The sequence below is a fragment of the Python bivittatus genome, unplaced genomic scaffold (genome assembly GCF_059951505.1).
Source record: "Python bivittatus isolate LINGU-HERP-01145 unplaced genomic scaffold, Pbiv_v1 ctg000020_np1212, whole genome shotgun sequence".
Lineage (NCBI taxonomy): Eukaryota > Metazoa > Chordata > Lepidosauria > Squamata > Pythonidae > Python > Python bivittatus.
Genome location: NW_028277030.1, coordinates 73,771,190 through 73,798,281, shown reverse-complemented (window position 1 = coordinate 73,798,281; position 27,092 = coordinate 73,771,190). Strand labels below are relative to the sequence as shown.

At 36.9% G+C, this 27,092-nt stretch overlaps 1 protein-coding gene across 2 annotated transcripts; it reads right to left on the bottom strand.

The window, feature by feature from the left end:
- Positions 1 to 406: 406 nt before the first annotated feature.
- On the bottom strand, positions 407 to 27,092 carry VTA1 (vesicle trafficking 1). 2 transcript variants are annotated; one of them, XM_007444568.3, is made up of 8 exons: positions 26,878 to 27,092; positions 20,698 to 20,792; positions 18,315 to 18,442; positions 17,549 to 17,624; positions 14,686 to 14,794; positions 9,192 to 9,359; positions 5,670 to 5,750; positions 407 to 1,100 (listed from the first exon to the last, which is right to left on the bottom strand). In XM_007444568.3, exons 1-8 carry the CDS (start codon positions 26,984 to 26,986, stop codon positions 955 to 957), a joined length of 912 nt encoding a protein of 303 aa, XP_007444630.1. In that variant the 5' UTR covers positions 26,987 to 27,092; the 3' UTR covers positions 407 to 954. The 2 variants fall into 2 exon arrangements, with proteins under 2 accessions (XP_007444630.1, XP_087997678.1); XM_088141552.1 differs by lacking the exon at positions 26,878 to 27,092 and adding an exon at positions 26,448 to 26,634.

Below are 27,092 nucleotides of genomic sequence, written 5' to 3'. Positions count from 1 at the left end.
AGAACTAAGCTATTGTTTAAGAAAAAGAAAAGCAAAGGAAAAAAGGAGGCATATAATTTGTAGAAAATATCTATTTAAACTAAATTTATCAACAAAAAACATTAGTATTTACTACTAAAATATTTTTATTTGTTAAAACATTTATGCATGTTAACATTAATAATTCAAACACATATGTAAAGGATCCACAATGCTTTAATAGTCTACAATACAAGAGTTGAACATTTTCATTTTTTTTTAAATGATGGCAATAAATGTCAAACTCCAGATATTTCTAACTTTGGTTATTTTCTCAGAGTTAGAACTAAATATAGGTGCTTTCAAAGTTCAAGATATCTGGAGCTAGGCTTTACATTTCAGATGTATATTTCTTTTATTCTCAAAACTGAAATAAGCCACACAATGGAAAAAAAAATACACAAGTTACATTGCTTTAATGAGTACTGGAATCAGGAACCATTAAAGTGGCTCTCCTGCCACTTTATCATTAAAGCTAACTAACTTTCTAACTTGATTTGAAAGTTCCTAGCAGAATCCTCTCTGCCTCATTTGCTGTATCAGTTTTACTATATAGTGTCCCTCCCCCAAAATTATCTGGACCTTTCAATGAGAAGCATGTTGCATTTCAAACAATCTTATCTTATATTTGTAACAAATTCTAAACACGTATTTCCTCAGAAAGCATTTCCCTCCTCTCCCTACCCCATTTCATAAGAAGGACAGCACAACCATGGGGGCATTCTATAGTTCTGGTGTACTGAATGCAAACCTCTGTCCCCAGATAGTTCTTATTCCTCTGTCAAAACTACGGAAACAATTAGACAGATAGAGAGGTTGTATTCTTATCACAGAAATCAAAAGCTTTTGTGCAAATGCATTTTCCTGACAAGAGTTAAGAGTAACCGCTTGTTAAGTTTTTTTAGGTACAAGTGATGAAGCCAGCAGACAAAGGCATCATTCTCTGCCTGTTGTCAGTAACTTGAGGGCTTTCTGTAGATTCTGCACAGCAGTGCTCACATCTTCATACTGCAAAGCGCTGCCAGCATATTTGCAATATTTCTGGGCCCTGGCAAAGTCTTCGGGAGTCAAACGAACTTCCCCTATGAAAACAGAGACAGGGGACTAAGGTTCAGCTTCCATACATTACACACATATTTATTTAACCACCTGAAATGATTTGCTAAGATCAGTGAACAGAAAAACTGTCTGAAGCTTTAAGTGTAAGCCAATACTTTGAGAGAGATTTGCCCTTTATCTAATGCCACTAAGGAAGGCTTTTAGAAGCTTCAGTCAGTTAAGGGTAATCATGTTACAATCTGCACAAAAACAAGGACAATATCTTGTGTGTTAACCTTAGATTCTCCCTTTTTTCCCTCAAGCCTAGAGTGCAACTAAGGCCATTCATTGATTCTGCCTCTGCATAATTTGTCCAGATATGGGATCATCCCGTTACAAAATAACGCCTGTTCCCTGGTGGAAGATATGTGCATTGTGACATTTTATTTTTCCTGTCAGGTGAAAGAAAAAATCAAACATGCATTAGATACCAATGCACTAGGAACAGTAAAATATTTTTTTTCTGATTTTGACTAAAGTAGAAAAATGAAGAATGTCCTCATTTGTAATAAAACTATATAACAGTATAGTTGGTAAGCCTTATTTCAAATTTAATACACTCTGAAACTGTAAAAGTCAAAACAAATGATACAAAGAAAAAGTTCCCATTCAGCCTTTTTTACACAACTATTCAATGGAAAATACTGTCTATATAATATTAATGATGCAGTTTCTGTAACAACATCAACAAATGCAAACAAATGCTAGCTACTATACAGTTAATATTGATTTACTTACATGATCTGTTATTTTGAGCACTGGGGATAGACAGAGACCTGCTTACCATTTATAATGATCAATCTGTGTCTAACAAAACCCAAGAGGCACATTTAAGCATTGTTTAAAATAAAGTTTTGTTTGATTTGCTACATTTCAAAGGGATGAGTCATATCATGTTAAAGTACCTTATAAACACAGAAATCTAGCTGTCATACTTCACAAGTTCTAGTCTTTTAAATCTTAGTTTTGGCAAGCCTCCAAGAGAAAGAATATTACCTTCTGTTGATGGACTCCCACTGCAAACACAACTCTGAACTTGTGCGGCCTTGTATTTCCATTTCAACAAAGCCTCAGGAGCCATAACACAACACAGTATGATAGTATTTCAGTGGCAAGAATTTAATCATATATACAGTAGGATTTTATACATATTTACACATATGTATTTATACATAGTCTTTTCCTCACTTTACAGCTGTGATTATTGTGATGTACCACAATTGTTTGTATGTGTACCTGGAAGTATATCCACAATGGCCTAACATTGGTAAACATAATTCATTACCTTTTTAATTTGTTTCATCATTACAGAATTATTTCCTTAATTCATATATCAAATGTATTACATTACATTATTTTTTCTTTCTTCTTTTATACAGTGTATTAAATGGTTTGCTTTAGCAGATTAAAAAAAAAAGTTTTCATGTAGAGGATAGGCTCTTTTTTTTTGGAGCACATTTATCCTTCTGAAGTGGAGAAACTTTTAATCCAGTCCAATATATTTGTTCAAATATTGTTAGTCAATTGGCCAAATCTAGTTTTAATCAGTATAGCCTTATCTATAGTTTTTTTTAAAAAAAGAACCTTGCATCAGGCATTTTATTACTATGAGTGCACTTTGCGCATTCTATAAAAAACAAAACATACTTCAAATGGATTTATTTCAACAGGAATCAAGCGTATGTTTGCACAGAGCGACAATTTCTTCAAAGCACTACACCATGGTTAATAGACAAGCCACAAAACTAGTTCTAACATAGCTTAAATCTGCAATCTGTAGCCTAACATCCATGACCTGATAAGCGTATAAATCCACAATTGACTTCTACGGTTCGGTCAACGGTAGCCTCCCTCTCTTTGAAAAACACAGCATGAACACGTTACCTCAAAGACTGACTCAAGGACATTTTGTTTTCTCATATGATGCCAAAAGAAACTTGAAAATCATTCTTTTAGAAAACAGCCAAGGCATCAGTCCAGTATTCAACTGATTTTCTGGAACAAAGCCTAAATTAACCAATCTAATCTTATTTTTACAGTATCTACTCTATTACATGTTCTGTTGGCAAAAGGCCTTATTTATTATTATTGAGGCCTACTTCAAATAATATTAATACATTTCAGGCAAAGTTTTAATAGTATGCATTGCATAAATTGTACAATGTATACTAGAAAATCTCTCTCAGGCTGAAGAATAATTATATCCAAATGCAAATAAGACATGAGGATTGGCTGGTTCTATATACCTATATCTTTATACCTATAACTGCTGTAAAAGAAAATTGGAAGTAATTTCTTTGTATTTCTTTTTTGTTTCTTTTTTTTCCTGCACTTTTGGCTTTTTTTCCTTTCTTTTTCTTCTTTCCTTTATCTTAAATATTAGTTTCTGTTAGATTTTTAAACAAGAAAAATAAAAACTAAGTAATTATAAAAAAAACAGTATACATTGTAGATATTTTTAATCACATCATTTGAAAGAACTAAAATTCTGAAATGCCAAAAAAATTGACAGACAGCTATGGCTTATGCTGCCTATAAGAAGCCAGACATTTTGCAAATACAAAGATAATATTCATATAATTATATTCATTTTAGTCAAGCTTTTACCAATTATGAATTTTTCAGCTAGGCACTTAGGAAACTGACAGAGAGGCTGAAAACTTGATTAGAAAAAATGCTAGCATAAACAACGTTATTAAGAGAAGTTGTTTACAATGAGAACTGTCTGCCAAAACAGTTTAAAATCCTGCTTGCTCTTCTGGGATTACAGAATTTACTTAAACAGAATTTTAGCCCTATTTGTGTTTTGTATTTGTATTTAAATCTGAATTTGAATTAATAGGCAGCGTCTGCTATATTGGCTGATACTTCTAGATACAGGTAGTCCTTGCTTCACAATGGTAATTGGGACCGGAATTTCCATCACTAAGTGATGTGGTTGTAAAGCGTAACGTCATGTGACTGTATTGCTTAGTGACAGCAATAATGGCAGTCCCTGTTGCCGCCATTAAGCGAGGATCTTACAGGTGCGACTTGCAACCTTCCCTGCCAGTTTTCCCATTGTCTTTGCTTGTGGGAACCCAGTAGGGAAGGCTGCAAATGGCAATCACGTGACCGTGGGACACTGCAACTGTCATGTGAGCTGCATGCCAAGTGCCCAGATCACGATCACATGACCATGAGGGTGCTGAAACAGCAAGAACTTTGAGGATCGGTTGTAAGAATGGTCGCTGAACAAGCAGTCATTAACTGATAACTACCTGTAGTGCCTTTATAATTAACGTTAAGTTGCTTAAAGAACTTTCTCTAAGGAGCTATATACATGAAATATATTTGAAATTCTATGGGGAAAGTATCTGGGTAGGTATGTTTAGTTGTATCAATTTCCAGCTTAATATAATTATTTTAGACTTGAATATGTTGCTTGAAATTTTTTTTTTTAAATCCATAAAGATTTAGCAAAGAATCACTGTCTTTTTTATATTCAAAATTAACAAATATAAAATCTTTCTCAAAACGCAAAAAGTTGGGGTTAACATAATTTATAGAGAAGACTACTTAGGAATTACTGTTCCTTGTCCACTCAAACATGCCACAGTCAAGTATTTCTTAATTCTAGTGCTAGTATGGAGTGGTGAAAATTTGGTAATCACCCATTTGGAATCCTAGATTATCAGTCTTTGGCCTAGATGATGAGCTGCTAGGGTGACATTTACTGGTTATAATAATAAATAAATGAAATTTTGAAATCACAATACAGTCTGCACTATATCTGCTATGGGCTTCAATATCAATTATGATTATTTAATTCAATCTATATTCCTGCCTTTCTACCAGAAAACACTCAAGATGGCTGACAATATATTGCCTCATCATACTGAAAATGGAACTTCTTCTCCAGTAATTATGCAATCACATGATCAATTAGGATCCTCTACTACAGACATTACACTTCTACATTTTTACCTTTGCTTTAGAATTATTGCTTCTGCAAGGAATTTCACATAATCTTATTGCTTATGCACAAACATAGGACTACAGTTCAAGTATTATTTTAAACAATATTAGCAATGTGTTTTTTCCTTTATGGCCAGTATTAAAGGTGCATAAAACACTTCAAAAGGGAACCATTTTGTCTTCGAAAAAATTATTTGTGTTCAGACTTGGCTGTTTCAACCACTTTGGAAGTATTTTCTGCTTGAAAGAGAATGTTGTGAACTTGGAACAAAGCTGGTTTGAACTCAAGCACTTACAGAATTACTGAAACACTCCATTTCCATTAGCCCAATATATTTTTATTTCAAATGCAGAATGATGGCTTTGAACTTAATGTGTTTCACATTTGAAATGGTTTGAATTCAAATGTTTTGCACATTCTGAAATATGTTTCTTGAATCTATGGTTGTAAAAATAGGCACCTTTTTCTTGGAGTACCTCCATGGAATTCAGCAAGAATTACTTTCAAGGAAATTTATGGTTGTGTGTATAAGCCTGGGTGTGCTGTAGCCAACTCTTTTCAATGATGCAAACTGTAGCAGGAAAACAAAACTTACCTGCAGGTTGGGCATTATAAAGTGAAGGATCAACTAAGGGAACATTCTGAGGTGTGGGTTGAATTGTATTACTTGTTACTCCTATAAAGAGAGAAAAAGAAATGTGGATATTTAGAAACATCATATATCTTTACCTTAACTGAAATGGAATCTATGATTTCAGAATAATCTTCGAGAACTTTAAAACAGTAATGTAGAAGCTGGGAAGAATGTGATACTTGTATAGTATTTATGTTTCATATCCATCAGCAATTCAGTAGCTATAGTACAAAAATGGGCCAAACTTGGTGCTAAATAGAAATTTCTGGTATGCCACATTCTATGAAGAACAAAATGAGAGAAGAAATGATCTAGTAAGTACAGTACTTTTATTCCCACAAGAATCTAGAATCCCTCTTTATGCTACTTAACTATGTTGAAAGAAAGTTAGAAGGAAATAAGCAGAATCTTTCTTTAATATGCTTATGTCAATGTTTTAAACTATAGATTCTGCTTTTTTGTAAAGTTAATGCCATAAGCCAAAATATAATGGAAATTCCACTGTTCAGTATTGTATATATACATAATCTGAGAACATCTCACATTTTTCACCTCTAATTTTAAGTTACGTTTCAGTAAGGCTATGATATTTTATTTTTTTCAGATTATCAGTGTTCAGTTTAACTTTGCTGTTACACTTTATATTCAATTCATTCCCCTCCCCTTGGCATCTGTTGCTACACTGTTTCTTTCAAACAGGTGTATGTACAGGCATGTGCATAAATTTAGAACAAACAAAATAACCTCCAGAAAGTTATTTTAGGCATAACCAGGGGCTTGGGCATACCTAGTAGAATTTTTGGCTTTTGAATGGAGTAACCTTATGTTTTACTGCAATTCATTTTTGCAATTCTATTTGGATGTCATCTTCTTTGCAGTACCAGGATGCTGTCCATTTGGTGAAGGCAGAAATTCTTGATAGAAACAAGCTCCGATTTCTCCACTGGATGTGTCCATTAGGACACTATATGCAAGTTATTTATTTTATCTTATGTATGTAACAGAATAAAACCCATCAGAATGCAGTTCTATGGTCATGAAAGCCTCCACCACCATCCCAGCAAAAGAAGATTTGTAGCGTGAGGCACTAGAGACAGAGAGCTGGGTCCTACATTTTTTCTAGTTTGTTCTTTGTTGGTGAAGATCCAGGAGAGTGTGTTGAAGAGTTATAACCCTGCTCTATAGTTCTTGGGCTAGAAAAATATCTGGGAATAAGCTGGTTCAACCCTACTGCTTTGTGGTCTTCCTCTGATATCTAAGTTGGTTAAGAGGCCTTTCCCCGCTCTAATTAGCAAAGTGGAGATCAATGTTTGGAAGGCCCACGTGATGGCAAGTTCTGATTGTGTCTTCAAGCCTTCTCTTTTAGGTACTTCTGTTCAGCAAGTTTTTCTCCTACCATGTTGTTCTTGAAAAATCTTTCTTCTCTTGCTATTTGATTCTCTGTTGTTCTCTAGCTTCATCTTTCCATTATTTTCTCTCTCCATTTTCCCCATTTAACTGTGTGCCGAGTCTTGAATATTCTATCCTTCCTACCTGGCTACAATTTACATTTAGCTATCAGTGTGGGCTGCATGCCTAGAAATTATGTTACTGTTGGGTGGCCCAGCTGCCCTTACATCCAGGTTGTCCCACACACTAAAGGTAGTCCTTAAGTTACAACAGTAATTGGGACCGGAATTTCCATCACTAAGTAATATAGTTGTAAAGTGTGATGTGACTGTATCGCTTAGCGATGGCACTCCCAGCACTCCTTGTTGCTGTCGTTAACTGAATTCCATTGGTTGTTAGCTGAGGACCCACCCCACCCCAAGCCATTTGGGGCTTGGTCCTTCCCAGCCCCGAACCTCGGTTCTTCCAAGGTAAGGGACTGCCCCCCCTTCAACTCCTCCCAACTCCCTATTCCCCCCACATCTCTGCCCTTCTGGCCACCATGCCTTGTGGGGCAGCAAACAGTCCCAGAACCGTGCAGCTATGGGGCTGCTTGTCACACTTCAAGCTCAGGGGCTTCTTGGCACTGTGGCTCTGGGGCTGCAAGAAGTCCCAGAGCCGCAGTGCAGCGCAAAGCTGCAGTTGCAATGGGAAGCCTCAGCTGCCCCAGCCTGGCCCAGCAGCACCGTGTGGTGGGAAGCCCGAGCCTGGCCCAGCAGCGCAGCACAAAGCCTCAGTGCCCTGAGAAGCCTCAGCAGCATGGCACAAAACTGCAAAGCCCTGGGAAACCTCAGCTGCCCCATCCCAGTCCTAGCCGCTGTTGCCATCACCACCCTGTGCTCTGAGGCCCCTGCCACCCTGCACTCCACTGCCCCAGCTGATCTTCGCTGTCTTCTTGCTCCTGCTGAAGCAAATATGGGGGGAGATAGGTGGGTTGGGGAGTTGAAGTGCCCCTGTGGTCATAAGTGCGGGCGGGCTGCCAAGTACTCAAATTCTGATCACATGACCGCAGGGGTGCTGCAATGGCCATAACTTTGGGGACCGGTCGTAAGTCCCTTCATTTAGCACTGCCGTAACTTTGAACGGTTGCTGAACAAATGGTTGTTAAGCAAGGACTACCTGTAGTTCAAGAGGAAGCACCATTTTTTTCTGTCTAGTGTCTTTCAGTGCTTACTTGGACAACCTAATTTTAAAGTGAGTAAGTGAATGAAAAATAGGTAGAGTGTTTAATAGGCAAGTGAGCAAATTGTGATTTTAGAGAGGTATACAAACAAAACTTAGTGGAATAATATTTTTAGCTAAAAGTACTTATTGGTTGGTTGCAGAGATATATACAGGAGGTTGTTTAACAATCACTCATTTAGTGACTGTTCAAACTTATGACGGTGCTGACCTGGTGGTTAATTATGACCAGACTTCGTACTTATGGCTGTTGCAGCATCCCCGGAGTCACATGATTGCAATTTGCGACCTTCCCTGCCTGCTTCCCACAAGCAAAGTCAATGGGGAAGCTGGCAGGAAGTCAGAAGTGGGGGTCCTCACTTAACAACCTGTGCGGTCCTCATTTAACAATGGCAATTGGAACTGCCGTCCCTAAGTGATGCGGTCATATGGTTTTTTGACTTATGACAACATTGCTTAACAACGGAGTTTCCAGTCCCAATTACTGTCGTTAAATGAGGACTACCTGTAATGGAAGCAGTAGGTATCTCAACATAAGTTGCTGAGAAGCACAAATGGGGTTAGTATAGATTACATATCTTGCCATACATTTCATATCTTTGTATTAGTTTTTGGTTAACAAGTATCAGAACAGAATAATTATCACTCGGTGGGCCTTTTGATATAATCAAGCATGGTTTTACTTATGTGCTTATACAGTGCAATTTAATTTTGTCTTTTTAAACCAGCACAAACTTACACTAAAATCCAATGGCATTTCCACTCACTGCAAAAGCTCTAAGAAATAGTTACCAGTGTCTTATTACATGTTTAATGCATCTAGGAAATGACAACAATTGAACATGCCCTGCTGAATATATACAGATCACTCACCTGTGCTATGAGGCACCTCTGCAGGAGTGTTAGCTGGAGCATGAGCACCTGGTGGGATTTGTATACCACTGTAATTGCTTGTGGGAATATTACTTGGTTGAAATGTAGATGATGGCTGTGATTCTTGGTTGGGTAGTGATGGAGAACTGGTTTGTTCATTTTCATCATCTTTCAAGTAGAGAAAAGAGACATGCTGATTTAAAAAAAAAATTAAAATGCAATGAAATTTATATTTATCAATGTACAATTAGCCTTCGTTTAGCGACTGCCTCGTTTAGCAACCACTTGCAGTTACAACGATAATGAAAAAGTAATTTTATGACCAATCTTCGCATTTATGACCTTTGCAGGTCTGTAAAGCAAAGGAAAGCTGAAGTAAGATCATAAGCAGCTGCAGTTTCATTTAGCAACTGCTTCACTTAACAACTGAGTTGCTGGTCCCAACTGTGGTTGCTAAACAAGAACTACCTGTAGCATCAACATCTGTAAATCAGTACCTTCCCGCTTCATCTATTTTGGATGAGCACTGTGAAGATAACTAAAAGCATCTTGGAATGTTTTATTATGCTACAGGAATGTAGCAAATGTTTACGATAAATTAACATCAAGACATATAGGATCAATATTCATTAGCCATACTGAAAACTTCTAAAATTGAACTATGGAAGAGCAACATGGATGCAATTATATTGACTGAAAATATAGTCCAAGAGACTAAGATGGTTTATTGGACAATAGTGCTAAGATTTGGGCAGAAAATGTCCATTCTCTGGTTTCAGCACAAATAAGACTTCTCACTTGTTCCTTTTACCCCTATGCATATACACTTTAGAAATTACTTTCCTGCATAGTAGCTGCTCATATTATTTTCCATTATAATTCTCAGGACCTTGTTACCAGATCAATTGGCTATCGTGAAGTCACCGTGTGTCTAACATTACAATGTTTACAAGAAGATTTTCAAGAATTACAGTGAGAATACTTTCAGAAATCACAGTAATTTCTAAAAGTTAGTTCATTCTAGTTCAATACTTCTTTATTTTCAAGAGAAGGAAGAAACCGAGCAAGCTGAAAGGAATGGGGGAAGTCTTCCAGTACACTTAAACAATGCTGCTTTTCTTTCTGAAATGCACAAAGCAAGAACTATGAGTTCTTCAGATATTCTGGAATACAAACATTTCCATATGAACTTTGGCACGATAACACCATAAGCTTTGTGGGTTATCTGTCACATAAAATAGAACTTTAAGAATGCTATTTAAAACCAATGTACTGATTTTTATCTTACAAAATTGGTATAGTAAATAAAAGGACATTCAGAACCACCTTTCCCAAACTGATGCCATCCATGAGCTAGAATTCTCATCCTCTCCAATCAAGACTATGAAACAATACACCAAGCATTTTTAAATATCAATTGATTTTTAAGATGTCTTATGATAAAACAAACAGATGTATCTGGTGGTTTCTCAAATCATTACTATGTATCTAATACACAAAGTGTTGGATTTCAACAGCTTTCTTTCAAGCTGAATCAAGCAAACAAACAAAAAAACCAAGCTTGGTCACCCAGCATAACACAGCCTTGGCTAACTGGAAGAAAAACTGATTAGCATAAAAATGAAGGATGCATAAAATGGTCTCCTCCTCAATGCTATAGAAGTTGTAGAAAATTACTTGTCATTGTTTTTAGTCATATCAGTGCCTTTACATTTACTAGCCACAATTTGGAAAATGGCATCTGATTGATTTACACTGAATAATTAGATGGAATAGTAGCTGCAACTTTATTCTGGAACCTCTCTAACGTGAGACTAACTTAAAGCAAATGATAATACAGGAGAGGGAAGTTCCTAGGACTTCTGAATATAACTTACAAACTCCTGCCAGTGAGTGTGTTATGTAACAGACTTTGACAACCCAAGTCTATAAACTGTTGTAACCAATGCTAAGTTAAGCAGTGGCCTTGCCACTGAAGTTAAATTTCAGACACTTACGAGATAAATAAATCCCCCATGGATTTCTATGACAGAAAAAAGTATATCTTTACCCATATTTCATTTTGTCCCAGAAAGGTAAGTAGGTGTGTGTGTGTATGTGTGTATACACACACATACACACACACACACACACATGCATGCCATAGCACGACAAGACCCTGCATGGGATGAACCATCAACAGATAGGTGAGGTGGCTGACATTGGGAAGTCCTACCAGTGGCTGGAAAGGGCTGGACTAAAAGACAGCACTGAGGCACTGATCATAGCAGCACAAGAACAGGCACTAAGCACCAGATCCATAGAAACAGGGGTTTACCACACTGGACAGGACCCAAGGTGCAGACTGTGCGGAGAGGCCTCAGAGACAGTCCAACACATAGTGGCAGGGTGTAAGATGCAGGCAGGAACAGCATATACTGAATGGCACAACCAAGTAGCTGGCATTGTGTATAAGAACATCTGCACAGTGTATGGGCTAGACCCTCCCAAGTCCAGATGGGAGATTCCCCAGAAGATCATGGAAAATAACAGGGTTAAGATCTTGTGGGACTTCCAGATCCAGGCAAGCAGGCAGGCACTGGTCAACCAACCAGACATTATGGTAGTAGACAAAGTCCAGAAGACAGCGGTAATGATAGATATAGCAGTGCCAAGTGACAGCAACATCATGAAGAAGGGGTATGAGAAGCTGGAGAAGTAACAGGGCCTGAAGGAGAAACTAGAGAGGATGTGGAAAGTAAAGGCAAAGTGGTCCCAGTGGTGGTAGGAGCACTCAGGGCTGTGATTCCTAAGCTGGGAGTCGCTCCAATAGATCCCAGGAACAACATCACAGCTCTCTGTCCAGAAGAGTGCAGTGCTAGGAACAGGGAAGATACTGCGCAGAACCCTCAAACACCCAAGCCTTTGGTAGAAGACCCGAGATTGAGGAAGACACTTACCACCCTTAGGGGTGAGAGGGGATTTTTTTTTTTTAAATGAGATACCGCCTCTCCAGAGGTGAATGTAGGAGTGCCTTAACATGCCATCTAAAGATAAGCAGCATTAATGTTTAATTACTCCAAAATGTGAAATGCTTTGAGTTCTTAATCACCTTGTTTTAGTTTAGGGTCAGTTTTCTTTAGTTCTTGCTGAAACCACCACTAAAACTCCCTCAACCATAATGTATATACTACACAGACCTCAAAAGTGCCAAGAGAAAGTAAATTCTTAAGTAATGTTCACATACCTGTTTCAGTGCCCTAAGATTTACAACAAATGTGGAAAGTTGAACTGTTACATAAAAAACTTGGTTCATGCACATGCATAAATAAGAACTTATTTTGAAACCAGCTGAAAAATTCTACATGCTAACTCAAAGTTACAGGCACAAACATAGGAGCAGTATTTTCTGAATTTCAAAGAGTAGGAAGAGAAAGCTGAAAGAGTTGGTTTATACATATTAATTACATATTAATATAATTGTGTGAAGGTCAATTATCATTTCAACTTTTTGGAGTACCTTGACAAAATAAGCCTAACAAATTGTCGGATGAGGATGAGAAAAAATTAATAAAAGACTCCACCTTTTATTAATATACAGTACTGTGCAAAAGTTTTAGGCAGGTGTGAAAAAAATGCTGTAAAGTAAGAATGCTTTCAAAAATATATATTGTAATTGTTTATCAATTTACAAAATACAAAGTGAGTGAACAGAAGAGAAATCTAAATCAAATCAATATTTGGTGTGACTACTCTTTGGCTTCAAACCAGCATCAATTCTTACACTTGCACACTTTGTACACTTGTGCAAAGTCAGGGATCTTGTAGAATTAGAGTCAGGTGTATGATTAACTGATTACACCAAGCAGGTGCTAATGTTCATCAATTTCATATGTAGGTTGAAACACAGTCATTAACTGAAACAGAAACAGCTGTGTAGGAGACTTAAAATTGGGTGAGGAACAGCCAAACTCTGCTTCTAAGGTGAGGTTGTGGAAGATAGTTTCATGTCACAGGTCACACACCATGGCAAGACTGAGCACAGCAACAAGACACAAGATTATATTGCATCATTATACTTCATCAGCAAGGTCTCTCCCAGGCAAAAATTTCAAAGCAGACTGGGGTTTCAAGATGTGCTGTTCAAGCTCTTTTGAAAAAGCACAAAGAAACAGGCAATGTTGAGGACTGTAGACACAGTGGTTGGCCAAGGAAACTTAATGCAGCAGATGAAAGACATCAGGTTTACTTCCCTTTGACATCAGATGTCCAGCCGTGCCATCAGCACAGAATTGGCAGAAACCAGTGGGACTGTCAGGTTCAGCCCAAAGAACTCCCTGAGACAGTGCAGATACAGTTCTGTTACGTTTATTAGCTTCCACCTCAAGACAGAAATCTTTCCAGACTGAATCTAACTTCCCAATCCAGCAAGCCAAAACACTGTGAATTCCTTAGGATGGTGCCAGCCTCATCTTCTTAAACTTCCTACACTCCTGTTGAGGGCTAAGGGAATGCTTATCTCCTTGAGCGCAGCCTTCATCCAACCATTCCTTCACAGGGACCCAGGTACACCCATCTACTGTCTGGAGAAGTCTGGCCAGAAATGGTCTTCATGGAAGAATTGCAGCCAAAAAGCCATACCTCTGACGTGGAAACAAGGCTAAGCGACTCAACTATGCATGAAAACATAGGAATTGGGGCGCAGAAAAATGGCAGCAGGTGCTCTGGAGTGATGAGTCAAAATTTGAAATATCTGGCTGTAGCAGGAGGCAGTTTGTTCGTCGAAAGGGTGGAGAGTGGTACAATAATGAGTGTCTGCAGGCAACAGTGAAGCATGGTGGAAGTTCCTTGCAAGTTTGGGGCTGCATTTCTGCAAATGGAGTTGGAGATGTGGTCAGGATCAATGGTGTCCTCAATGCTGAGAATTACAGGCAGATACTTATCCATCACGCCATACCATCAGGGAGGCGTGTGATTGGCCCCAAATTTATTCTGCAGCAGGACAATGACCCCAAACATACAGCCAATGTTATTAAGAACTATCTTCAGCGTAAAGAAGAACAAGGAGTCCTGGAAGTTGTGGTTTGGCCCCCACAGAACCCTGATCTCAACATCATCGAGTCTGTCTGGGATTACATGAAGAGAAGAAGGATTTGAGGCAGCCTATATCCACAGATCTGTGGTTAGTTCTGCAAGATGTTTGGAACAACCTACCTGCCAAGTTCCTTCAAAAATTGTGTGCAAGTGTACCTAGAAGAATTGATGCTGTTTTGAAGGCAAAGGGTGGTCACACCAAATATTGACTTGATTTAGATTTCTCTTCTGTTTGTTCACTTTGCATTTGGTAAGTTGATAAACATAAACAATTACAATATATATTTTTGAAAGCATTCTTACTGTACAGGATTTTTTCACACCTGCCTAAAACTTTTGCACAGTACTGTATATATTTCATATGAAATATATTTCATATATTAATTATATTTATGAAACACATTCAGTGTAATGTTGTTACCACATTCTTCTTCCATTCCAACAGGTCCAGATTGTGGAGTCTCTCCATTTTTTAGACAGTTATGAATATATGTTGCCTTCCACCGGGCATATTTTCTGTGCTGAACATTCTAGAAGGTAAGGGAGAATTTATAATTTAAATTTGTTAGTGTCTTAGACTGGGGGTGTTCAGAACTGAAAAGTAAAATAGATGGGCTGCTATATAAATTTAATAATTAAATAAATAAATGTTTTTAAAAAGTTTATAATGCATATAGTTACTACTTAATTAGGCTACATTTTGGTCCCTGTAAAATAAGAGCTGTAATACGATTTTTTAACTGATCTTCTAATTCACATTTTTACAGATTTATGGCACAAATGGGGAACCTAGCCCAATGGATGGATGCAATCATCTTAGATGAGGTTCTTGCCCACCAGTATACCTGTTTCATGCTGATCCATGCACTATACATCTCTACTCATTGAGAAAGTTGTACAATGGACAAAATGCTCAGGGAACCTCTCCATGTTTGGAATGGGGGATCTGGGTGAAATATGACTGATGCTTTGTCTAGCATATTCCGGAAGCCATCCTAATGAAGGCGGCATAGAGTGAAATGCTGCTCCATCCGGGATAAGGGAATAATGACTTCCTGCTCTATTTTGCATGGAACTTCTTTCCTTTTAGCTCAGTGCCCATGGCATCATTTGGCCCACTAGGGAAAGCAAGGGCTGAATCTGACCCTCAGCCTAGATCCGTGTCCCCATATCTATTATGAAGTAACTTTAACATTAATATCATAAATGTGTAGTTAAGATTTCTAGGCCTACAGGTTCAGCCTGCAACCCTAAAATTCAAAAATGGGCATTATTAAAAAAAAATTGCATTATAAAATAAAAAGAATTTTCTCGACATTTGTTGTGAACAAATGTACCCTCTTCAAACCTGCACACCCTAGAGGGACTCTGAACCCTCAGAGCATGTTTTTTGCAGAGGGAGGACAAGAAGTATAGAGTCATAACTGTTTGCCATGCTTCTCTCAGCAGATGCTTTTTTGGATTAAATTTTCCTTAAATAAAAATATTTGGGATGATATCTTCTTAAAGAGTTAGCTATAGGCTAGATTTTCATCTTTACTAAATATCTGGGAATATGATAAGAGATAAAAACTTTGTAAATTTTCTATAATAAAGCTTTCAAACAAGCAGTTTTCTGGTCAAATCCTCAGCAGTATGCAATTCCTTTTGGCTTGGAAATTCCAATTTCTTTCAGAGCACTTCAGGCCTAAACAATAGAACTGTTGTGAAGCTATTATTTTTTTCTCTCTTGCAGTTTCTTTTTAACCAGGTAGCAACTGAGCAGCTTTATAGTTCTCTATAATTTTCTACTATTCAGAAGGTGGTACTTTCCTAAGTAAATTTTCAACAGGAAACAGTCACAATAACAGGAATGCAGCCCAGTTCTTACGGATGCTAGGTTATTTACTCTCTGGAACATTTGTGATTGCTAAGGAGAGAAGGTCATAACTTTGAATCTCAACAGGAATAATCTGTCTGGCTTCAGAAAGGCATTAAATCAAAAATCTAGTGTGTCTGTACAACATTTCTAAGAAGCCAAGTATATAGTATAAATGACCTTTCAAAAAAGTTAAATTATATCCTAACCTCATTCCTTCTCTAGCAGAGAAGTATAATGCACCTGAACAAACCATCCAATTTCTATGGTTTTTGTCAAGTATAACTATGAACTGAAAATGCACTATTCAGTCTCACAAATTGTGTCTTTACTAAGTTTCAGGGAATTCACGTGTCCTGCTTCTGGGAAATTAATGACTTTAATATGTGTTTTACTATGTTTTTACTAAGTAATTATTCCAGAATTACCTTTGAAATCTGCCTATATTAGCTTCATGAATTTCTGAGATGGCTTTTCAACCTTCACAATTCCTTCAATTTTAATCACCAAAAGGAAAGTGCCAGAAAATGGAACAACTTGTTAAAATTGTAGTTCACCATGTCTAGTGCCTCCTGCACATGTGTAAGCAAAATAAATTGACAGGCAAGCTGGCATGCAAAATTTGAAGCAGCTTTTACAATGGTTTCTATTTTTTTCCTTTTGTCTGGCATACCTAATTCTAATCAATGCAGCCAAAACCTAATGTCTGTTTAAATAATACATCTTTTTTTTTAAAAAAAAAATCCTTAGTAAATTATATTTCTCTTTTATTTAAAAGGACAGGTACTTATTGCACTGGATTTCTTTGTAGTCAGTGGATTCTCCCAGTCAAAGCATTACATTTCAAAAAAAAATTATTTAAAAGGGCATATGGAGCATGCTCTGACATATTTACTATTCTTAATAAAAAGAATATACCTATTTTATGCTATTTGTTTTTCCTTTTTGATCATCCCCTAACAATTATTTGTCAGTGCAGACCTACTTCAGAAGCAGGCTACGGGGCTGTCACTCTCTTCTTGCAGAGAAATCCCCCTAGTCTGTGATTTCTGTTGCCCCTTTTTGGGATGTTACTAATTCTGGTTAGACATTATAAAAAGTGGCCACACTGTAAGACCCCATGGTTTAGTTAGTCTGTAAACAATGACATTGCATTTCATTGACAATGCCTCTTCATAGAGGATTGAGGAGACAGATTTCTCCAAAGCCCAAAGAACCCTGTTGCATTTGTATCACAATTCTTTTCCACTTAATATAACTAAGTGGTTACATTGGATATAAATATGAGTTTTCTCATAATTAATGTTTAAAGCTTGTAACCATGATAGTTAAGTACAAATTAAAAATGTTTAAGATAATTAAATTAAAATGTTAAAAACTATTTATTTTGTCGTGTGTTTTATGATATATGACATCTGTTACTTACCTCATCTGTCAGTTCTCCAAATACCGTCAGGACATCTATTAGAAGACTTGCAGTATAAAAAGATTTAATCATATTTCTGGAAAAAAATAGATTTCTTAGAATGGGAATAAAAAGAAAAAAGTACACATCTGACAAATAATTAGACATGTAAAAAAAAAAGTTGTTACATCAAACTCATAAGCAAAGACAGAACAGAGTTATTCCAAGTTATATTACAGGTAGTCCTCGGCTTATGACCATTTGTTTAATGACTGTTCAAAGTTAAGACAGGACTGAAAAAAGTGACTTATGACTGGTCTTCACACTTACAACTGTCACAGCATCGCCATGGTCACATGATCAAAATTCGGGCACTTGGCAACCGGCATGTATTTATGATGGTTGCAGTGTTCTGGGGTTACGTGACCGCTATTTGTAACCTTCCCAGGGGGCTTCTGACAAGCAAAGAAAATGGGGGAAACCAGATTTACTTAACAATCATGCTTAACTGCGTGATTTGCTTAACAATTGCAGTTATTTGCTTAACGACTGTGGTAAAAAAGGTTGTAAAATTGGGTGCGACTCATTTAATGACCGCATGGCTTAGTGATGGAATTTCCGATCCCAATTGTGGTCGTAAGTCCAGAACTACCTGTATTTTTACAACCACTGATTCTAATAGTTTGCCAGAGACATTAGTTAAGTCTTATGCAACATGCAAATTTAGGCTGCGTTGCTTCAACACCTCAATTATTACATACAATATGTATTTTCTTTCACTACCTACTTGTGAAACTGTCCAGCTCGATCTTCATTATCTGCATAAAGAAACATTTTCAATGCATAATTCTCCACATGGGCACAGCCAACTATTTCCTGAGTAATTGCTTCATTATCGCCAAACTGTTTCTTCATCTAAAAAAATCCACAATTTACATGGTTATTTATCAGGCCACATATTGTAACTACAGGACCATATCAGGATTTCTGCTTCTCAAGAGGGGTTGCAAACTTCAGTCCAAATACTGCATTATGTCAACAGGGAGAATAGGGTAGTGGCTTTCACATTCTGTTCCTGTCAGTGAACAAGTTAGGTTTTACTCCTTCCCCATGATTTTGGAAGGGCACATTATGAAGTACCTGCTCTTCTAGATATTATCCATGGTATGGAGATGGCATCAAGATGATGTTCTGTTCCTTGTGGTTGCTGTGAATCAGTGTTTTATCAAGTATTACTCTCAGAAACTACATGGTAGGTCTAACATCTACACATTTGTCCTGTAGAATGTCCACCGACACTAATAAACAAACATCACTGATGATTTTGAAGAATATGTTTAATCAGCAAGTTTTTGCACTGTTTATATATAAGGGATTATAAGCAGCACAAGTGGTAATACTTGTCTGGGCACTGTATCCTGCCCAATGTATAAGCTACTACCAAGCAAAAAATATTCTGTTTCTTAAAAAGTTGCTATTATTAATTTCATTCACACTATAATCTATGAATATTAAAAATCCTTATTTAAAGAAAATGAAGGTAAAAATCCAAAATGCTCAAATAACTTCATTCTATGCCACAGCATTAAATCTTACAGTTAATAAACTTAATTTAGTTCTGTTCTAGCTGTATGACAATTTACCTTCTCATCCTACCCTAATACAGGTATGTATAAAGATTCAATAATATTTAGTTCATAACCTAATTCATGCCAATGGATTCAATAGAAACAAATAGTTACTTCTTGTGAAACAGCATGAAACATCTAATATAAAAAAAGATTTAATGAAATGGAGACTTCATAGGTAATTTAACTGCGCCAATGAACTGAAGATTTACGGGAATGCTTAGTCAAGCAGTATACTGCAATTCAAAGACCTCTTTTCAAAGATGTTACAAGAAGCCTCAGGTTTCCTGATGAAATCAGTGAAGTATATAACACTACAGTTACAACAGGTGGACATAGGGCTCCTGAATAGTGTCACTGTTGGAATTTAGGGAAACTTTAGTTTATTCTTACAAAACAACACCATGGATATTATGCTAATTTCCTATCTTGTTAAACAGATTGGAAAAAAAGTGGAGAGAGGAATGACTCAGTATGACTTTTAACATTTAGAAGCCAGAAAGCTATGTAACACTGATGGTGCTGGCGGCATACAAAAGTCTAATTTAAATCACACTCCATTCCTCCTAATTAATAGATCAGGAATATCTTATATATCCACTCTTCTCTATCATTGTTCTTCCAGTTCTTTCAAACTGTAAGAAAAATATGGGAACATTCACTTTGTCACTGAATGGACAAGGCTGTGTATATGCAGCAAATTCCACAGGAGGGCAGAATGTTGCAGTGAGCACAGTAATGTAACTGTTAGACTTAAGTCTGTAAAAAGATGTTTAAACTCATGTTATCAATGCCTTGTTAAATGCCAGAACCAAAAATATTGCTAATCTGCCGTCTTCTGAGAGTAGGCCTTCAGTTTCCTTATTCATCCCATTAATGTCAAATTCAGAATTATGTAAGAAATTCCAAACATGAAATTGGTCTGATTCATATAGACTGTTATGTTTTGCATAGAACTAAACTTGCACCTGCATGAAAATTTTATACTTAGCCAAAACCTGCACATGCACACTTCCAAAATTTATCATGGAAACCTTTATCATTAATACAACTCAGATTCTATAATTCTGAATTAATTATAATTCAGATATAATATGGCACACATTCAACTATCCCTTCAGTGAAATGGGAATTGGTGATGTATACATGAGTATGTTATTTGTATTATGATTTCAAATGTTCTTAACCAGTGTCACCACAGTGAGATGGGCAGATGTATAAATTTAACCCCCCCCCCAAAAAGTAATACATATTCATAAGACTGGTTCACAGATCATATTTTTCTGGAATGGGAAGTTGTAAAAAGAAAATTAGAAAGAAAAAAATAGTGTAGGAAATTGCTTTAACTGGCAAATTACAAACCCAAGAGCATTTAGTTTCACACATGATAATTCATACTCAAGTTTTCATCCACATGAAGCAGCAAAAGATGGAAATGGCTCTTTTCAAATAAAAAAGTTATACTCCTACTTAATTAAGAACAGATATATTGCAACTTTTTTCATGTTTTGATTAATATCTATAACATAGCAACAAACTTACAGCTTCAAGCTGATCCATGAGCTTGCATAAGAATTTACGACATTCTGGGTTTTTACTATCAATCTTCATACCTGTCTGCATAGCATACAAACGACCTGCAAAAGAAAAAGACTCAATGAAGACTTCAGAGGAATTTCCTGTTTCCCTTAGGTTATGGCCAATATATGGCCAATGAAGTCAAGCCCTGTAAGACAGGCAAACCCAGGAAACAAGAACCACTTGGATTTCTGGAAAGGTCTTTGTTGCTAGTATGGTAAAGCATAAAAACTGGAAAGTCTGCTACAGTAATTCTCCAGATCAACTTATACCTAGCATAATCAAGATGGAGTTACTCTAAGTGTCTCTTTTCTAACAGTCCTGTTTCCTTCCCCATGTTCCCAGTGGTGTTAAAAAACACCACTAGCTACATTTCAGCTATGTTTGGATGGTAACATATACATAATTTATTAATATCAATGCCTTGTTTGCATTAAAATTCTACCATAAAACAGATAAAAATGGAAGTAATTGAAAGCAGTGTTCTAAAACTTTTGAATTATTAATATGGAACAATGTAGGGATCTAGTTTTTCTAGGCACACCTTAGAGATGGGTATTCCCAGTGGAAATTTTTTGTTTGTTACCACAGTTGATTCCTGTGGTGTATTACAAACTGCTTTGGAAGGACAACTCAGTTTAAAAAATCCTTCCAGGTTACAGGAAAGGATATACAAGGAGAAATATAGTCTTAAAACCCCTTGGGTTCTGTGGCAGGAAGAGAGACGTGCACTCTTCCCATATTTACCCAAATATGTTTTTGGCTTTGTTTAGCATGTTATATTAAAGGTTACACTAACCTGAACTCAATTATGTTTCATTTGTTTGTGACAAGTGCATGTCCATAAAAACGACTATGCCATAATTCAAACAATATTTACCTTAATTAGTTGACTAAACACTGAGGGGGGGGGAAATAACAACAACAACAATAATAATAGCAGCAAAGATAGTACAAACAATCAAACTGCATTAGTAATAAACCCTTAAGCACTGATGTGTTAAAAGAAATTGTGAAATGGCAAGCATTGTCATAGCATGTTATCCAGATCCTGCCTGACTCATATTTTATGGTTTCCAAACATAGTACAGCTTTCAATCTTCATATGAAGAATATCTCAAAACAAGTGGTATAAACGCTCTTTGAAATAGCGATTCATCTACTATACAATCCTGGTCTGATGTAATAACTGTATTTTTTAAGGATGTAACAAACTACTATTATTTCTAGTAACATGAACTATTGATAGCACTTCAGTGTGAAAACCTGTCCCAATGTGAATACTGTTCTCTCAAAGTGAATCTGAGAATGTCTTCAACAGTCTGAATAAATAGTACCTTTCAACAGCTGACCTGAAGTTCAGACATTTTAATTTTCTACAGAGTAAATGGAAAATGAAGACAACATATATGAATGACATTGGTAAATGAAAACCTAAACTAGATTTAATCCAACAGCCAGAATATGATCTACAGTTTTCTTGGAATAATTACAGATTTGCCACTAAATGGGAAAAAGCTGGGTGAGTTAACTTGCAATTAAACTTTAACTGTACCATTAATCTGACTTGAGATATTCATGTCACTTGTTCCACAGTAATTTTTACTGACTAGCATGAAAGGAAAACAATTCTCAGAAACAAACCAATCCATTAAGATAATGCAGATAAAAATTATAAACACATGCAAAAGTCATATGGGATGCCTAGCTTCCCTAGCTTCTGTTGGGTTGCCAATTCACCTGAAACCAATCCTGGATATTTTTTCTCCCAAATGTGGGAGTGACTCACTTGTATTTGACTGTGCAAATATGTATATATATATATATATATATATATATATTGGCCTGAGGCTAAACTCTAAAAAAAGATCAGGATCATAAGAAAAATATCTATGAATTAAATTGTCTTTAAAATGAGACAACTCATTTGTAAAATTGATGGCTCATCTGCATATATATTCACTTTTTTATACATGAGAGAAATGAAAGAGAAATGAAAGAGAAGACAGGTGTTTGTGCTGGGCTCAGGAAGCATAAATCTATGAATTTTACTCAATACTAAATCCAAATGAGAATAATGGATCTTATTTCACTTCCACCCACATGCAAAATACTGGTAGTCCCTGGGTTAAGAATGCCTGGTTTAAGCACGATCCATAGCTAAGAATGGAGCCTCCTGTAGCAAAATTTGAGTTAAATACACAATGGTTCGAGTTCATTATACAATACTACTTATATAGTATAATACAATGATACTGTTCTGGTTTACATACAAATTCGACTTAAGGACAGACCTTGGGAACAGAACTCATTCTTAAACTGGAGACTACCTGTACTCTAATTTCAAATTCTTCCTATTCAGTTTATAAAGAAATGTGTCCATTTTACTTTTATTTCATTTTTAAATTGTACCAGCATACTGTATTTCAGTGAAAAATCTTGCAGGTTCTGAGCACACAAACAAGGAGCTGGGAATTGCACACAACCCCAAGCTAGTCACCCTTGATTACATTTTATTAGATGTTCACACAAGGGGTTTTCACTTATTTTTCACTAATTCATTTATTTTTCCACTAGCTGCCTCCTATGTGCCTATAAGACAAACACACACCTTCAAATGTAAGAGTAATTATAACTAGAAAGTAAAAATAAAAATCTCCACACTCCTACATTCCTTTATTTACTAGTAGCTACTAAGCATCTATTTTGATTCTCTAAAGTTAGAGCATTAAAATGCACCAGCAGTCATTTTGGAAGACATGCATTATTTCAATAAGTATTTTCTAAACCAAGAGACTAAAGTGACAATTTAAAAACAGATTGAATTGTGCTTTCATGTTAACTACAAAGTTTCTCAACTCAACTATAATTCCCTCCATTTATTTATTTAGTGAAGAAATGTATATGGTCACCCATCTTAATATACCACCATTTTATGGTAAGAGGTATGAGACTGCCGGTTTCTAAACTGGCCCCTATTAATTCCTTGTTGTTGAGGGATAGAGTAAGATGAAATGATTTGAAACTGTGTCAAAAATACACTAGGGTTGTGTATGCTTTGAAAATGATTCAGAAATTGTATTTCACATCTTGCACAAATGCAAAGCAATAATAATAATAATCAGGCTGCTTTAATGAATAGCAGAGAGGTGTTGCACTCATGCAAGATCTGAAGTATATCTTCCAAATAATTGTTGAAATGTGTACACCCCTAAAACAAATACTGGCAACAATAAAGTACAGAAGAACAAGCTGTTCTCCAAAGCCAACAGCTTACTTTATGAAACAGCTTTTTCAACAATGAGTTAGACATTTTATTGCAGTCAAAAATTTGAAAGCCTGAAATATGAAAAATGAAAAATGGGCAGAACTTAACAGAAGAGCAATTGTTTTCATCCTTTTATATGTATCACTTCAATTTACTTTGTTCAGAGAATGCACAATAAAATACTATACAACACACAAAACCAGAAGCCTGTTATTCCAAAAATTATACAGGCTCAGTCAGAAGGCCTACCACCTTGATGTATGGCCTTTATTTATTTATTTGTTCAACTTATATGGCCACCCACCTTAAACATATGATTAATATAACTCTGGGCAGCTAACAGAAAATAAAAACAAGACTAAAAATCATAAAAATGGATAAATAACAAATATAGAGGCCCAGATAAAACCAACCAACCCCATCAATATCACCAAGTTCAACCACACAACCCAGACTCCAAACTCGGCAATAAAGCCAGGTTTTTAAAGCCTCATGAAAAGCAAGTAGAGTTGGGGCAAGGATAATCTCTGGGGGAATAATGTTCCAGAGGGCAGGTGCTAGAACATAAAAGGCTCTCCTCCCGGGACCTGCCAGATGGGACCCAGAGCATGCCTCTCCTGCTGGACCTCACAGGACAGGTAGATACAACTGGGGAAAGATGGTCCCACAAGTAACCTGTTCCTGTCCCATGAAGGGTTTTACAGGTCACTTCCAGCACCTTGAACTGAACCCAGAAGTATACTGGCAACCAATGAAGCTTGTGGAGCATAGGTGTCACATGCACCAAAGATGCCCATAACTGCCTGAGCCACTGTATTTTGTACCAGCTGAAGCTTCCAGATGCTCTTCAAGGGCAGCCCCATGTAGAATACATTGCAGTAGTCCAACTGAGAAGTGATCAGGGCATGAGTACAACAGCCTTTGCATTTAGGCACTTCCCTGAGGTATTAAAATTATTTCCATAAAATTAACAAATTCACCATAATTGCTTAAACACCATATCAACATAATATCTTACCATTAGCAAAGAAAACTTTTGCTTACTACTTTTATAAAGAAAAAAGGGAAACAAACTTTCTGCTGACAAGAACAGTACAGCTAATATGCCATACTCAAGAATGCTTTAGGGAAGAATCCTCTGTAGTGGAAAAATGACAAAGTGAAGAATGGAAAGATACAGTCAAAAGGTCTGCTTTTCAAAGAAAAAAAAGTAAATACGTTTCCAAGAATATGCTCAACCATTTAGGTATGCAAGCTTTCAAATCCAGGCCTAAATCATATCAATAATTTGGATAGTCAAATGAATTTTACTATAAGGTGGCTTTTCCTGTCCACTCCTCTTTCAAGCAATCTATTCAACAATGGAAATTCATGGAAGATTTTGGAGAGTGTGGTTGGGGGCTACCAGAAGAGTGGCTATTCAATTCTTTTCTAACACTTTTTCAGATTGAATCAGTAACTTTTTTGTCATCATATGCATATCACCGAAGTCCAGAACATGTTTATTTAGGACAAATGTTTAGAATTCAAGAACCAGTCTACAGCACTGGTATTTCTTGGAGGGTCTTCCACCCAAATACTACCCAGTCATAACTTCGCTTAACTGTGAAGTCCAGACTCCTACCCACTATCTACTAATATTTACCTGGGGCTAAACCCTACTGAGCCCAGTAGTAGTTTCAAGTAACTTTCGTAATTTTTTTGAGATCAGCCATGATTGACTAAGTGCTGCCCACCTGCTTTATTATAAATATAATAATTATGCTAACATATATTCACTTTATTAATAGTTATAATATATCACCCATCACATACACACAAAAAAGAGTAACTGCACTGATTTAATGTTGCTGTGTGAACACTGCCAATGTCTCCTCAATTCAGGAGTTTCACACTGGAGTCTACACATTTCAAAGAAAGGACAAATGAAGTCACATAAGCTTATTATACTCTTTCACGTGCCAGCTGGGTATGTTCTCAGATTTCATCTTTTTGATGACAAAAAATAAGGGAATGTGAGAGAAATAAGCATTATGCTTGGCAGACTGAGACTGTACTTTTGGACCAAGTAACTATAGTTATTTAGTATTCTGCAACATTTAAGTGTTCAGTAACGCTTGTTTAAGCAGCCCGTTGAATCAATAGCAATACTTCTAAACATGATGCGAGATCTACAATAACATGGGCTATTTTTAACATTACATTTCAATAATTTTCAAGTCCAAGCATTAGAAATGGAAAGTAGTGCTACAGAACAGTATTAGGACAGCTGAGGAAAGAAACAAGAATAGTTAATATCACATATGCAGGAGTACACTCTATTTTTTTACCCATACTTGATTATACTTCCTATCAAATTATTAATTACTTTGTGTTCACCAACTTTTACTGGGAAACACCGTTATAATAATGCCATGCTTTTGAGAGCTCAAAATGCTTCACTCACATCCCCTGGGTGTCAAGCCTGACCTCGTCTGCGTTCAGACGCCAAGCAGGGTCAGTCAGACCTAATTGGTTCTTGGATGAAAAACTTCCAGGGAGCACCAAGGCCATTGCCTTAATTTTCCAGAGGAAGACAATGGAAAACCATTTTCTGCACTATCACCAAGAGAACTTCACGGACTCCATGAAGCCACCAAGAGTCAAAAGGTGGCTTTACTCGAACACGGCGGAGGGTCTGGGACCACGTGACTCACTGAATCTAAGACCTCTTGCGCCCGTCTACGACTCTCCCCCCCGCCCTAATGATAGTAGGCATGCGCCGTGTCGCAAGGGGAGGATCGGTCTCCGCTGTTCGTCACAAAGAATATCAGCGGGGCTTCGCCGCGAATATCAGCGGGGCTTCGCCGACTGTTAACCACCCTCCCCTAACTTACAATAATAAGCTACCACAGGTTCACGCTTGTCGAGCTCCTGCGCGGTTCTCAAGAAGTGCTGAATGGGCTTGAACTGTGGGGGCAGCGGTGGAAGGCCCAAGGCAGCCATGGCACTATAGATTCACTTCAAGGCAGCCAGCTCAGTAAGGGAAGCAGCCGCCGCCGCCACTACTACCACTCCTCCTATTGACTACTACTCAAACTCTTCCGCTTCC